The 15,668-nt window shown below is 43.3% G+C and overlaps 1 protein-coding gene across 2 annotated transcripts in view; it reads left to right on the forward strand.

The window, feature by feature from the left end:
• Positions 1-4,447: 4,447 nt before the first annotated feature.
• The window catches only part of YWHAE (tyrosine 3-monooxygenase/tryptophan 5-monooxygenase activation protein epsilon), a 54,596-nt gene continuing 43,375 nt past the window's right edge, over positions 4,448-15,668 (forward strand). Inside the window, exon 1 of one of the 2 annotated variants that reach the window (XM_042916467.1) lies at positions 4,448-4,530. Coding sequence is in view for 1 of the 2 variants with exons in the window: in XM_042916466.1 (XP_042772400.1) it covers positions 4,467-4,530 (64 nt within the window). In the remaining variant the exon portion in view is untranslated. The remainder of the gene's footprint in view (positions 4,531-15,668) is intronic. The other variant, XM_042916466.1, reaches the window with a different exon arrangement.

Below are 15,668 nucleotides of genomic sequence, written 5' to 3' on the forward strand. Positions count from 1 at the left end.
TTTAAAGTGTTACTTCATTTCCACATATTTGTTAATTTTCCAGTTTTCTTTTTATTATTGATTTTTAGTTTCATTCCATTGTGATAGGAAAAGATATTTTGTATGATTGCATTCTTTTAACTTTTTTTTAAAGTTTATATATTTCTTTTTGAGAAAGAGAGAGAGAGAGAGAGAGAGAGAGAGCACCCGTAGGGTAGGAGCAGAGAGAAGGAGAAACAGAATCCCAAGCAGTTTCCGCACCATCAGTGCAGGGTGCAAAGCCCGATGGAGGGCTCGAACTCACAAATGATGAGATCATGACCTGAGCTGAGAGCGAGTCGGACGCTTAACTGACTACACCACCCAGGTGCCCCTCAATCTTTCAGCATTTATTAAAACTCATTTTGTGGTGTGCTTGGGTGGCTCATTTGGTTGGGCATCTGATTTGGCTCAGGTCATGATCTCATGGTTCGTGGGTTCGATCCCCGCATCCCACTCTGTGCTGACAGCTCAGAGCCTGGAGCCTGCTTTGGATTCTGTGTCTCCCTCTCTCTCTGCCCCTCCCCCACTTGCACTCTGTCTCTGTCTCTCAAAAATAAATAAATATTAAAAACAAAAAGACTGCTTTTGTGGCCTATCATACGATCTCCAGTTCCTTAACTTACAGAAGAACATGTTTGCTGAAGGTCACATGTTTATTTATTTACAGAATTGGGACTGGAACCTAGTAGGTCTTTTTGATTTTCACGTTTACCATTTAGATTGATAAGTTGTTTTTTTGTTTGTTTTTTATTTTTATTTTTATTTTTATTTTTTTAGAGAGAGAAAGAGATGGAAAGAAGGGCAGAGGGAGAGAGAGAGAGAATCTTAAGCATGAGGCTTCAAGCTCAGTGTGTAGATCAACTCGGGGCTTGATTTCATGACCCTGGGATCAGGACCTGAGCAGAAATCAATAGTCAGAGGCTTCCCTGACTGAGTCCCCCAGGCGTGCCCCTGATAAGTATGTTTAAAGTGTAAAGGGGCTTCGTTTCGAAGGCAATAAGGAGCTACCCAATCTCTTTCGTTGGGTCTCCTGCTTTCAAATATCTCTTAAAAGCAGGTCTTCTTCAAGGTTTCTCTGGTCTTCTACCTGCACACATTCTCTAGTTGCTTCCGTGGCAGCCTCCCAATTCCATGCTGGTAATTTTTACCTGATGATCTGTGAGAACCTTAGAACATGTACAAAAAGGAATTCATGTCTCTGTTCATTCCGTCACGTCTCTGTTCATTTATGTTCCGTTCATTCCGTCAGCAGCTTTCCCTACGCGTCAATTTTAATTTTTTTTTCTCTTCACAAAATTGACACATCCGAACAGCTACAAACTTTTTTTTTTTTAATCTTATTTTTAAGTAATCTCTACACCCAATGTGGGGCTCAAACTCACAACCCTGAGGTCAAGAGTTGCATGCTCTACCAACTGAGCCAGCCAGGTGCCCCCAGCTATGAACTCTTGAGGCTTTTCTCTGTAGGACTATTTCTTTTTTAATTTTTTTTTTCAACGTTTTTTATTTATTTTTGGGACAGAGAGAGACAGAGCATGAACGGGGGAGGGGCAGAGAGAGAGGGAGACACAGAATCGGAAACAGGCTCCAGGCTCCCAGCCATCAGCCCAGAGCCTGATGCGGGCTCGAACTCACGGACCGCGAGATCGTGACCTGGCTGAAGTCGGACGCTTAACCGACTGCGCCACCCAGGCGCCCCTCTGTAGGACTATTTCTATCTGTCCTTTCCTTCCTATCTTTACTGCAACCATCTATTACTCTTACCTGTATTATTGTAGCCTTTCTTTAATAACAGCTGTGCAACATTTTTTGTTTTAATTTTTATTTCATAATCATAAAGTTATGTTTTAAAAAATTTGTTTAAGTTTTTATTTTGAGAGAGAGAGAGGAAGAATGAGCCGGGGAGAGGGGGCAGAGACAGAGGAGAACAGAGGATCTGAAGTGGGCTCTGTGCTGACAGCAGAGAGCCTGATGTGGGGCTCAAACTCACACACCATGAGATCATGACCTGAGCCCAAGTTGGATGCTTAACCAACTGAGTCACCCAGGCACCCCTCATAAACTTATTTTTAAAATTTATTTTTATTTATTTTGAGAGAGAGTGAGAGATAGAGAGTGAGCGGAGGAGGGGCAGAGAGAGGGAAGGATACAGAATCCCAAGCAGGATTGGCGATGTCAGCACAGAGCCTGATGTGGGGCTTGAACTCATGAACTGTGAGATCATGACCTGAGCCAAAATCAAGAGTCGGAAGCTTAACTGACTGAGCCACCCAGGCACCCCATAAACCTTTTAAAAAGATTTTTTATTTTTGAGTAATCTCTACATACAGTGTGGAGCTTTAGCTCACAATCCAAGATCAAGAGTTGCATGTCCTTCCTACTGAGCCAGCCAGGAGCCCCTCATCATCATAAACTTAACTTAGCAATCCAGCTAGACATGGAGAGGAGTAAGGAAAATATGGAACCCATAGAACTGTGGTGAGAGCACAAAGATTACGGGATTTTTGGAGCAGATGGGGGTGAAGGGGTGCTCTCCTGAGCTATAGAATGAATGGTCTGGTCGTTAAGATAAAACACAAATCAAAACCAAAAAAGATAAAACACAAGTTAAATTTATTAGATTTGTCCACAGTCAGCAATGGTGATCTTCTTACTGGTCTTGTCATTCCTGGCCCCAAAGCACTTCCATGGCTTCCATAATACTCATGCTCTCTTTCACTTTGCAAAAGACCGCATGCTTGCCATCCAGTCTTGGCAATGTAGATGAAAAACTTTGTGTTGGGTCCTGCACTTGCCATGGACAGATGCCAACACTTGTATGCTTCAGGATGAAATTCTCATCATCAGATTTCTCCCCACAGATGGACTTGCCACCACTGCCATTTTGGCATGGGAAGTCACCACCCTGGCCCATGAATCCCAAATAATCCTGTGAAAGCAGGAATCTTTATAACCAAATCTTTTCTCCTCTGTGCTCAGAGCACAAAAGTTTGCTTGCTGTCTTTGGAACTTTTGTCTGCAAACAGCTGGAAGGCGTCGTGGCCCAATGGCTCCCCACCCACAGCGAGGTGGAAGAACATGGTGGGGTTGATTATGGCTGGGCAGTGCAGGTGGTTTTGGGATCATGGGGACTGCAAGGCCTGCCATGCAATCTCTATTAATCTTTCCAAAGTGTATCCATGATGGCATCATCCTCCACGTAAAATCATCAAAAAATAACTCCCTTGTGCCCACGAAATAAGGTGCAGGGGCGCCTGGGTGGCTTGGTCGGTTGAGCGTCCGACTTCGGCTCAGGTCATGATCTCACGGTCCGTGAGTTCGAGCCCCGCGTCGGGCTCTGTGCTGACAGCTCAGAGCCTGGAGCCTGTTTCCGATTCTGTGTCTCCCTCTCTCTCTGCCCCTCCCCTGTTCATGCTCTCTCTCTGTCTCAAAAAATAAATAAACGTTAAAAAAAAAATTAAAAAAAAAAGGTGCAAACTTCCTAGTTTACCATACAAGACTCTTCATAATTTGTTTCCAATCTACTTTTTATTCCACATCTATTGCATATCCCACCACAGAGTTTGTATTCTGACCTGAGCTTCAGTCATGCAACTAATATGTTATTGAGTACAAGGTGCTGGGAATCCATTGGGAAGAAACACAGGCCAGGTTCTTTCCCAGTCTTGCCTCCTCCATCTCTATTTAATATTGGTCCCACTCTTCTGCACCTTGCACTCCAGACCGGATTTCTCTAACAACTTCCCTCTCCTATCCACGGTGGGCCTAAGGAGAAAAAGAAGACTAAAAAGGAAGAAGAAAAAGACTGCAAAAGGCAAGGATGAAGTTGAGGTGTGAAATCTGCAGGCCTCTTTCCCCTACCAATTATAGCAGAATCCCACTCTTAACCCTGGTGTCAAAAGGGTGTGAAAATGTCCCAGGACTGGGTTTGGCTGAAAAAGGAGCAGGTAGGACAGAAGTTGGTTTCAGTGAGGAAGGCCTGCCATTATAAAAACCGTTACAGCCTCTGGCTCTCTTCCCGCACGTCCAGGCGTCGGCCTTAGGTCACAGCCCAGGCTCCCTCGCTCACTCACTTCAGGAGCCGTCCAGGCGGCCTCCCCCGCGCTGTCTCTCTCTTCCCTCAATCTCTCGGGATAGTTCTCCCTCCCAGCCGTCGCAGTTCCCGCCTCAACGTTCCAACGCCTGCGGAGCCCACGGAGGAGGGGCTTCTGGCTGGTTCCAGCCTCTTCGGGCTTTGAGCTCCTGGACCCGCCCCCCCCCCCCCCCGCGCCAGTTGCCAGGGAGCGGTTGCCATAGAGCTGAGCAGTTGTCCGCGTGCGCAGGCGGAAGTCCCGGATTGAGGCGCCGCCATTTTTGCTGCCCAGACACGGAGCGAGAGGCTGAGAGAGTCGGAGACACTATCCGCTTCCATCCGTCGCGCAGACCCTGCCGGAGCCGCTGCCGCTATGGATGATCGGGAGGATCTGGTGTACCAGGCGAAGCTGGCCGAGCAGGCTGAGCGATACGACGGTGAGTTGGGGGGGTTACGGGGGGCTGGAATTCTCGGACCCTCTGCCGCCGCCCACAGAGGCCGGGAGCAGGAGACAAAATGGCGGCATCGTCTCCGAACCTGGCCGGGGACGTGGATTCGGGAAGCAGGAAATGGCCTGTGGGCTCCCGGAGCGGTGGGAGGCTCCAGGCCCAGGAATTTGACCCCTTTGGCGTCCTCAGTTGCAGACACTCGCGGGCCTGGAGGCCGAGGCGAGAGGGTGGAGGAGTTGGTTGTAAAATGGCGGCTGGGGGGGGGGAGGGCGAGTCCCGGGGCGGGGGAGGGGGAGGAGATGGCGGGTGCTGTCTCCGCGCGAGCAATCCCCAGGGGAACCTCTGGGCCATCTTGGGATGTGGCGAACAATTGGGTGGGGTGATGGGAGAAGAAACACCCGTCACATGGGGGAGAGTGGCACCGGGAGCTGCAGCGCGGGCGCCTTTGAGGGAAATATGGCGGGTGGGGGCGGTGGCTTTTCCCCGGAGGCCCAATGTGGGGCGGCGGCTGTGGAGTCTCACAAAGGAGAATCCTTGCGAGCGGAGGGCTTTGGGTTTGTGGTGGAGGGCCGTCTTGGGTGAGGGGTGGGGAAGGACAGAGTGGGAATCACTGCAGTTCATCCTTGAGCGGAGGCCAGCCGAGATGCTGCGATCGGATTTCCTTTCCGTAGGCCGGCACACCTTGTATTGAGTGATTTTTAGACTTTACGTTCAATCAACCTTGCTTTCTTCTGGGGAGGTCTAGAAAAACCTCGCTCACGGTCCCTTTCCTCGGACTTATCCTGGAGAGCTCGCAAGTTCCTGTAATCATTTTCTGGCATCGTTAGCTGGGGACGGCGGGGGGGGGGGGGGGGGGGGGCAGGTTCTGGTGGATAAAGCATTGAACAGGAAATAAGGAGACCCTGATTCTTAGTCCTTTAAATGCCCGTGCCTCAGTTTACCAGTTTGTAAAAATGATGACTTTACTGTTTACAGTTACCATTATGACAAACGAAAAGACCTGTTGGAAAATAAAGTTATTTCAAATAACGTTTAATAACTGTATTTTGGTTGACTCCCCCGGCTTGGAATGCGTGTTTGTATTTAATGGGGAGGTCGTAACCTACCCGAAGCCCTCAGCTGAGGGTTTGGTTATTGGATTTTGAACATAGGGCATCCCAGCAGATCGTATTTTCTCTTTTCTATTTTAAAGAAATGGCTTTGTGTACAGATTTGAACAGTTCTTTGTTCATTGCTCCTTTGCCCCTAAAGGTTCTTGAGTCATTTTTTTAGAACTTGATCGAAATGTCCATTGTGTCTGTTTAGTCGTCAAAGGGTGCTGCTCTTTAAAATTGCCCTTACCTCCTCCATTTTGGACCTAGGTAACTTGAATTACCCCACATCCGTTAAACCTGTAGTATTATAAAAACAAAAAACCTTATATGTGGTTTCTGTGGTTTTAATTCTGTTCAGGGGTGAGACAAGGTTGGAAACAACCATTGATCTTCAGATTTTTTCATAATTACTGAAGCCACTTATTTTTCAAAATGTTATGTAGGGCCCATGCTTTCCTTGAATGCCAGGTTGGTCATGTGAATAGCCTCAGGGGTAGTCTCAGTATATCATCATATATTAGGATTCAAGAATTTGAAAATTAGAAAAGGTCAGGAACTCCAATTGCATTTCATAAATTCTTACATACCTATTTGTATTGAACAAGGTTTTTGTTGGGAGGGAGAGGGAAATAAGATGGGGAAGTACAGCTCAAGGTCAGATTTGTCTTTATTTCCGTGTTTAAAAGTGAAACAATGTAGGTGTGCTCCTTGTGGAAGTTTTTCTTCATCCCCCTTAGGCACCAGATAGGTTCCTCTCAATCTATTAGTGTCCTTGGGGGGAAACTTGAAATTATATTTGAATGCTCTCTGGTCTGTAAGGATTTAGGCTCAAATTCTCAAGTTAGGATTTAGGTTTTGCCAAAACCAAAAAGGGTGTGGAAGAAGCTTTTTGTTTTTAATTTGTTTTAAAACTGATTTTGGAAGCTCATGATTGTAGCTTCCAAGCAAGTGATGGTTTAGTGATAATATTGGAGCTGGGTGGTGAGGAGTTTTAACCACAGCCCTGTTGGTTATTGAACATAGTGTTATCTAGAGAGAGCCACTTCATTAAGTTATTTAAGCGTTAAGTGTCTCCTTCAGGATATAAAGGGGGAAGGAAATAGGATCTACCAGGTGGGAAGGAACTCCTGTGACTGCTGGGCACAAGATAGGGAGGAATTCATTGGGAAGTAGAGGAAAGCAGTCATCAGGAAGTAGCCTCTACCTGTGTCCACTCCTTTGTTGAGTGCAATAATTCAGTTTTGTGGTGACAAAAATTCCTCATAGTTTTAGTCACTGAACAATATGTGGTGTGGGGAGTAGAAGAAGAGTGCATTTAAATGATTTGTTTTTGGGTTGGAAGTAAATACTGGCTTTTCTGGTTCCTGCAGTATCTGTTATGTTGCATACTCTGTTGAACCTAATACTTTTTTGTAGCATCATTTAATTATATTCTGGGGAATTGGAATCAATTTATATGGATTATTTAATGGTACTGGAGGAAGAGCTAAGCTGTGTTCAGGAAAAGGACACTTGGCGGTTGCAGATAGGAAATATTGAAGTTTGGGGTAGGAGTGTTCACCTTGGAGATTAAATCTAGCAGCATCACTTAGTAGTCTAAGACATAGGTTTTCTAACATTTGTAGCAGTTTTAAGCAAGCCTGTTACCTTTAAGCATTTCTGAACCAAGTCTTAACATTCCCATATACACAAACCACAGTAGTACAGAAAAGGAAAAATAAAAGCGGAAAAGTGCTTTTCACATTTTTCAGAGTAGAGGGGTCAGCATAAAGTACATTGGGTTTGTGGGGTAGTTGCTGGTTTTGTCCTTTCTTACCTTTTCCCTGTGATGATTGGCTCCTTGTGGGGTAGGGGTAAAGTTTAGATGGTCGCTTGTGATTCATTCTCTGTGTGAATGAATGCATCTATTCTGAGTTATTTACTTGAGCGCAGTCCTTTTTAAAATACCAGAGCCTCATCTCTAGCTTATTCTATAGTCAGTGAAGGTGGGAACATGTTGTGAATAAACTCCTTAATAGATGTTAGGGAGAGAAAAACGGATAAAGAGTAACTTTAGTAACGAGTTTAAAGCAGGTTACTATCAATTCTATGTAGGGCAATAATAATTTTTATTATTGCTATTTCAGTTAATGGGAGTTAACTTTATTGAATGTTTTTTTCCCCCTGCCTAAATATAAGCAGAGTTGGATAACGCAATTAAAAAAATCCCTTCTACAGGTAACCTTTAGCCTTAATTTTAAAACAAAAAAAATTTTTTTTTTTTTTTGTGGGGCGCCTGGGTGGCTCAGTCGGTTGAGCCTCCGACTTCGGCTCAGGTCGTGATCTCACGGTTTGTGAGTTCGAGCCCCGCATCGAGCTCTGTGCTGACAGCTCAGAGCCTGGAGCCTGCTTCAGATTCTGTGTCGTCTTCTCTCTCTGCCCCTCCCCCGTTCATGCTATCTCTCCCTGTCTCAAAAATAAATAAACATTAAAAAAATTTTTTTTGAATGTTTATTTTCAAGAGTGAGCGAGAGCCCAAATGGGGAGGGGTGGCGGGGGGGACACAGACTCTGAAGCAGGCTCCAGGCGGGGGAGGGGCAGAGAGAAGGGGGAGACACAGAATCTGAAGCAGGCTCCAGGTTCCCAGCTGTCTTCACAGAGTCCAGCCAGCTAGGGGCTTGAACTCACAGACCATGAGATGACCTGAGCCGAAGTCAGATGCTTAACTGACTGAGCCACCCAGGTGCCCTAGCCTTCATATTTAATTAAATCGGATGCTCTTTTGTGTTTACTTTAACATTTAAAATACTTTTTTGTTTAAGTAAACTGTACACCCCACATGGGGCAGGAATTCATGACCCCAAGATCAAGAGTCGCATGCTCCACCAACTGAACCAGCCAGGCACCCCTACTTTAGGCTTTTGTACAGTATTGTGCACAGTGGGCAAATTTCAGTTTATTTTGTTGGCTTCCCAAACTATGGAATATAATGAAATCATTGTAATTTGAGATGATGGGAGTAAATTCTTACTATTGCGGACATTCCTAGGCATCCTTTTCACCTTTATTTGAAAAGGTCTCAATTTGAATTCTAGTATGGTCTAGAACACATAATCTGAGCAAAATTTGGATTCAGTAAGTACAAACACGTTGAAGAGTCTGTGCAAACAAGCAGAGTTTTCATAATTGTCTAATAAGCTTGTTCAAAGGAATATGAAATATTTAAAACACTCCTAGACTTTAACCTGGTATATATAGCAAGTGAAATATAGAAAGTGAAATTTCAGTCTGGTAGTTTAATGTATCTAATTTTACAAATGAGTTACCAATACTTTAAGAAGATCTGAGAACATTATTTTTATTTTTTATTTTCTTTAAAAAAATTTTTTTTAATGTTTATTCATTTTTTGAGACACAGAGACAGAGCGTGAATGGGGGAGGGGCAGAGAGAGGGGGAGACACAGAATCCGAAGCAAGCTCCAGGCTCTGAACTGATAGCAGCACAGATCCTGATGCGGGGCTCGAACTCACGGACTGTGAGATGATGACCTGAGCCGAAGTTGGACGCTTAACCAACTGAGCCATCCAGGCGCCCCTATTTTTATTTTCTTAAAATTTATTTATTTTGAGAGAGCACGGATGCAGAGAAAGGGAGAGACAGATTCCTAAGCAGGCTTAGCACAGAGCCTGACATGGAGCTTGAGCTCAGGAAACCGTGAGATCGTGACCTGAGCTGTTACCAAGAGTTGGACACTTAACCCAACTGAGCCACCCAGGTACCCCTGAAGGCATAATAAAAAAAACTTTTTTTTCATTTTTTAAAGTTTATTTATTTTGATAGAGAACGAGTGGGGGAGGGGTGGGGGGGAACAGAGGATCTGAAGCAGGCTCTGTGGTGACAGCCCAGTGTGGGGCTCGAATTCACAAACTGCGAGATCATGACCTGAACTGAAGTCAGACGCTTAACCCATTGAGCCACCCATATGCCCCAAAAGCATAATTTTTTTGAAAGTTTTGGTGATTTATTTATTTATTTATTTTAATTTTTTAAATGTTTATTTACTTTTGGGAGAGAGAGTGTGACCGGGGGAGGGGCAGAGACAGAGAGGGAGACGCGGTCTCCAAGTTGTCAGCTTAGAGCCTGATGGGGCACTGGAACTCATGAGAAGCCACATCATGACCTCAGCCGAAGAGGGATGCTTAACTGACTGAGCCACTGAGGTGCCCCCAAAAGCATAATTCAAAAAAAAAAATAAAAAAATAAATTTTATTTTATTTATTTTATTTTTTTTGAGAGAGCGCGAGCATGAGCAGTGATGGGGCAGACACAGAATCGGAAGCAAGCTCCAGACTCTGTGGGGGGCCAAACTCACGAACTCTGAGATCATGACCTGAGCTGAAGTCAGATGCTTAGCCGACTGAGCCACCCAAAGCATTTTTTTTTTTTAAATTTTTTTTTAACGTTTATTTATTATTGAGAGACAGAGACAAAGCGTGAACAGGGGAGGGGCAGAGAGAGGGGGAGACACAATGTGAAGCAGGCTCCGGTCTCCGAGCTGTCAGCACAGAGCCCGACTCTGGGCTCAAACCCATGAAACGTGAGATCATGACCTGCGCCGAAGTCAGACGCTCATCTGAGCCACCCGGGCGCCCCTAACCCAAAGCATAATTTTTAAAAAAGAAGGCTGTAAGGCTGATTTTGCAGCAATTTTTTTTTTTTTTTTTTTTGCTTTATATTTAAGATGAGTGTGTATTTAAACAGCAATGACAGGAGTAGGGTAAAGGTTAAACTTTTAGACTTTATAGAACACATTTATCTAGAATTTCACATTTCACAAACTTCTTTCACAAACTTTTTTACTTATATCATGTATCAGTGAACTAGATAATGTTGCTTCCATTTTATGGTTCAGGAAAGTGAATTTGAGATTCAATGTTTTTTTTTTTTTCTACCACATGACTGGTTGGCTAGTAAATGGCAAAGCCAGAACTTGTCTGCTGATCTTTAGACCAGTACTCTCATTTCTTCTAAGCCACTTCTAAGCCACAAAAGAGACCTGTGTGTAACTAATTAAGGTAGTAAGCTGGGAATGCTGTATACTTACTTTTTTAGTAGTTCAAATAATGTGTCTTGGTGCTTGACTTGTATCTGTCATAAATAGTAGATAAAACATCTTCACGCTTTTCTAAAGAAACCTCGTGTTTTCAAAACAATTCCATCTTAGGACACCTCCCTGGCTCAGTCCGAAAAGCGTGCGATTCTTTAATTTTTTTTTTTTTTAATGTTTATTTATTTTTGAAGGAGAGAGAGAGACAGGTGTGAGTGGAGGAGGGTCAGAGAGAGAGGGAGACACAGAATCCAAAGCAGGCTCCAGGCTCCGAGCTGTCAGCACAGAGCCGGACGCGGGGCTCAGACTCACAGACCGCGAGATCATGACCTGAGCCGAAGTCGGACGTTCAACCGACTGAGCCACCCAGGCGCCCCTCTTTAATTTTTTTTAACATTTACTTACTAAAAATATTTTTTAATGTTTATTTTTGAGAGAGGGGGAGGAGCAGAGAGAGGGAGACACAGAATCTGAAGCAGGCTTCTGGCTCTGAGCTGTCAGCACAGAGCCCGATATGGAGCTCTAACCCACGAATCGTGAGATCATGACCTGAGCTGAAGTGGGTCGCTTAACTGACTGAGCCACCCAGGCTCCCCAACGTTTATTTATTTTTGAGGGAGAGGGAGACACAGAATCTGAAGCAGGCCCCAGTCTCTGAGCTGTCAGCACAGAGCCCGACATGGGGCTCGAACCCACAAACCGTGAGGTCGTGACCTGAGCCGAAGTTGGATTCTTTTTTTTTTTTTTTTTTTTTTTTTTTTAAATCTTTTTAACGTTTATTTATTTTTGACACAGAGAGAGACAGAGCATGAGCGGGGGAGGGTCAGAGAGAGGGAGACACAGAATTGAAACAGGCTCCAGGCTCTGAGCTGTCAGCACAGAGCTCGATGCGGGGCTCGAACTCACAGACCGGGAGATCATGACCTGAGCCGAAGTCGGCCGCTTAACCGACTGAGCCACCCAGGCACCCCGAAGTTGGATTCTTAAACGCTTAACCCAGTAAGCCATGCAGGTGCCCCATAGTGTGCGATTCTTGATCTTGGGGTCATGAGTTTGAGCCCCACATTGGGTGGAGAGATTATTAAAAAAAAATTAATAAACTTTAAAAAAATCTCATTTTAAGGGACAGTGAATGAAGTTAGAATGAGGGATTTTAGGTAATCTCAAAATTTGTGTTTGCATACGGTTTCTTTGGTTTCCTCGGTTTGTAGAGTCTGCTGGGGTATGGCCAGGCATTTCTGCAAATTGCTTTTATTTAAAACCTCTGTCCACCCCCCCCCCCCCTTTTGTCTTGATGGATGCAGCCTTTAAGTTAATGATTTAGTCATAACACTTTTAGGAGGGGGAGAGGTTGACAAATGATTTGCAAATGTTCCAGATACTAGCCTAGAGAGCTGTCATACAGAATCCATTAAGGGGTAGTGAGGAACAGTAGCAAAAAGTTATACTGTTTCTGAAATGGTCAGTTAACAGCAAATTGGTTTGCCAACATAATTCTGTGGTTTGAATTCATTAACTAAATATTCATGTTAGACTACATAATAATTGGGTCATAATAACTGCCATAATAATTAAAGGGCCATCATAATTTATCATTCAAATCAGGGTACCTTGAAACGAAGGGGTAGCAATTCATAATAGTGCTAAGACCGTAAGCATAAACTAGGATTGTTCGGAGATGCAAACTTGCGGTTATTGTACTTAAGACCATTTGTTCTTACTCATCTCATTTAGATTGATACAAACCACCAACCGGTGGACCTGACTGATAGTGTCAAAGCCAAATATGTTAGTTTTATGTCTGTCTGTCTTGAGTAGATCTGTGTTTTTGATGAATGCAGTGGTTAAGCTCAGGTCATGATGTCAGTTTGTGTCAGCTCAGAACCTGCTTTGGATCCTCTGTCTCTCTCTCTCTGCCCCCCTCACACCCCCCCCCCCCCCGCTTGTTCTCTATCTCTCCATCTCTCTCTTCCTCCCCCCCCCCAAAAAAAAAAAAAACATTAAAAAAGTCTTTAAAAATACTTGACTTAGGTGTTAGTAGCAGTGTCTGTCCTAAGCTTGGAAGATTTTCCCCAAGTACGCTTCTATAGTCTAACCCCATACCTTGTTATGACCATTCTGTTTAGAACACTGAATTGTTTAGTTTAGAAAACATGACCATGATCCTGGTTTATCTTGTTTTAAATTTAATCTTCAATTTGTAGCCCTTCTTCCAACGATTTAGCACAATAGCTGGGCAGATCTGTCATTGGTAAGCTTGATTTGTGATCAGGTCAGGATTTTATCCAGCTAAAGCAATATGAAATATGTTTAACGTTCATTTGTGAAATTTCAAAGAGACACGTTGCATTGAAATTTATGACTATTTTCATATTTTGGCAGATGTGGTATAGTGCAAAGGCCTTGGAACCCTTGCATTCCTTGTCTGTAGAAGGGCAATTAATGATTACTTGCCTTGCCTGCTAATTTACAGGGTTATGAAATTGTGGGTTCATTAAAGGGCAGAGTATTCCTGTTTTCCGGTGTGAAAGATGAAGTAAAATTTTGCTGTGGGTATACTGTGGTCATATTATAAGATGAATTATCTCTTTTGAGTTTTTCCTAGCAAGTGTACTCTTGTGGTGTTAGTCTCTAAGTTACATTTGCATAAAGAAATTAGTTCTGAAAATCCTTAATTGTAACTCAAATCTGAACATTTGCATATCCTAAAAGTGAAGGTTGTCCAAATTATTCCGAAGCAATATAATACATAATTTGGCCATGTTGAGCTGGTCTGTAGTTCTTTTGATACTAATTCCAGGTTAATATTCAAGAGAATGTTCATGTCTCTCTGACAAATAAAACACCTGTTGTAGGTAGATCTGGAATGAAAGATTCCATAGAATAAAAATATAATTTAGGATTAAAATATTTTTGCTAGCAGTCTCAAGATTACTCACTAGGAACATACTGATACTATCTATAGTAGGTACATATAGTGTATATACTACCTATAACCAGTTTTGTGAAATGTGATTCTAAAGGCTTAATGTAAGCCTTGGGCAGTGAATGGGTTCTGATTAATAAAATGCTACCAATTAATACTACTTGTACCTTGGTGGTTAGTCATTGTATTTATTTGTTATAATGTGTTGTTTTAAGTAGTAAAACTTTATGAGAAGAATATCATGAAAATTTCAAAACACTGTGTGTTCTTTGACTAGGAAATATCACTGACAGTTATGATTTTATTTTTTTAAATGTGTGTTTTGAGAGAGCCCATGTGTGTGTGAGTGGGGGAGGGGCTGAGAGAATTCCAAGCAGGCTTCACGCTGTCAGCACAGAGGGCTCAAACTTATGAGCCCTGAGATCATGACCTAAGCCGAAATCAAGAGTTGGACGGTTAACCAACTGAGCCACCCAGGTGCCCCATTTATGACTTTGTTTTTAGAATTTCCAAAAGGAATTCATTAATACAAAATCTGCAGAATAGGTTTCACAGCTTTAAAACTGCTGAAATTTTGGTGAAGGTTTCTTGGCTGTTCAGAGACTTAGAAGAATAAGTGAAATTAGTAATAAATTTGAATGGTGTAACCTTTCTTTTAAGCTGTATCAGTACAAGGGTTATTTTTGGTGCTTTTTCCCCCTGATGTATTCTAAAACAAATGTGTCTTCTAATTCTGCAAAAATATGACAAAAGATTTAGACCTCGACCTTTTTTTTCCTTTTTTCCCCATATGTCAGTGTCTTAGGTCGCTTATCTTGCCAATCTCTTTTCTTTTTATTTAAAAAAGTTTTTTTTAATGTTTTTATTTATTTTTGAAAGAGAGACAGAGCATGAGTGGGGGAGGAGCAGAGAGAGAGGGAGACATAGAATTTGAAGCAGGCTTCAGGCTCTGAGCTGTCAGCACAGAGCCTGATGCGGGGCTCGAACTCACGAACTTGTGGGATCATGATCTGAGCTGAAGTTGAATGCTTAACCGACTGAGCTACCCAGGCACCCCTCTCTTTTCTTTTTTTTTTTTTTTTTTTAAATGTTTTTATTTATGTTTGAGACAGAGAGAGACAGAGCATGAGCGGGGAAGGGGCAGAGAGAGAGGGAGACACAGAATCTGAAGCAGGCTCCAGGCTCTGAGCTGTCAGCACAGAGCCTGACGCGGGGCTCGAACTCACAGACTGTGAGATCGTGACCTGAGCCGAAGTCGGATGCTTAACCAACTGAGCCACCCAGGCGCCCCTTTTCTTTTTAAATCTCTTATTTTCTACCTCTGTTTTCTCTGCACCTCATCTTTTTGATTCTACCAAGGCTTAACATTTTTGGCTGCCTGAGGGGATATCCTCTTAAACTCTTGGAAGAGAAAACTCCTGTTTTGATGGAGTCAGAGGGAATTTCCCACTTCCCCCAATCGTGAGACTAATGAGAGTGGTACTTCTTTGCAGTCAAAATTGTAGAATCTGGGTAGAAGGTTGTCCTGTTTAAAAAAAAATTTTTTTTTTAAGTTAATTTATTTTGAGAGAGAGAGAGAGAAAACGCACAAGTGGGGAAGGGGCAGAGAAGAGAGAATCCCAAGCAGGCTCCGTGCCAGCGGTGCAGAGCCCAGTGCTGGGCTCAGTGAGATCATGATGCGAGCTGAGACCAGGGGTCCTGACGCTTAACACACTGTGCTACCCAGGCACCCCAAAGTTGTCCTGTTTCTACCTAACAGAAGCTAGTTGGGAACGTTTTAAAGTTCTTCAGAAGGCTTACACAAGATTTTTTTTTTTTTTTGCCTGTTTCTAGGGAAGATAGGAGTTAATTCTAGAGTGAGAGGTGCTTCTCTTTAGGCTGGTACAAGAAGAAAAAAATTGTACTTAAATGCCAAGATTATTGTGTTTTGAAAGCCTTAGTATTCAGAGTGTTAAAAGTAAGTTCCAAAGGCATTTGACAAATACATAATGAGACCCAACTATGTACCAGGCACTGTTC

The sequence above is a fragment of the Panthera leo genome, chromosome E1, assembly GCF_018350215.1.
Source record: "Panthera leo isolate Ple1 chromosome E1, P.leo_Ple1_pat1.1, whole genome shotgun sequence".
In the NCBI taxonomy this organism is placed as follows: Eukaryota; Metazoa; Chordata; class Mammalia; order Carnivora; family Felidae; genus Panthera; species Panthera leo.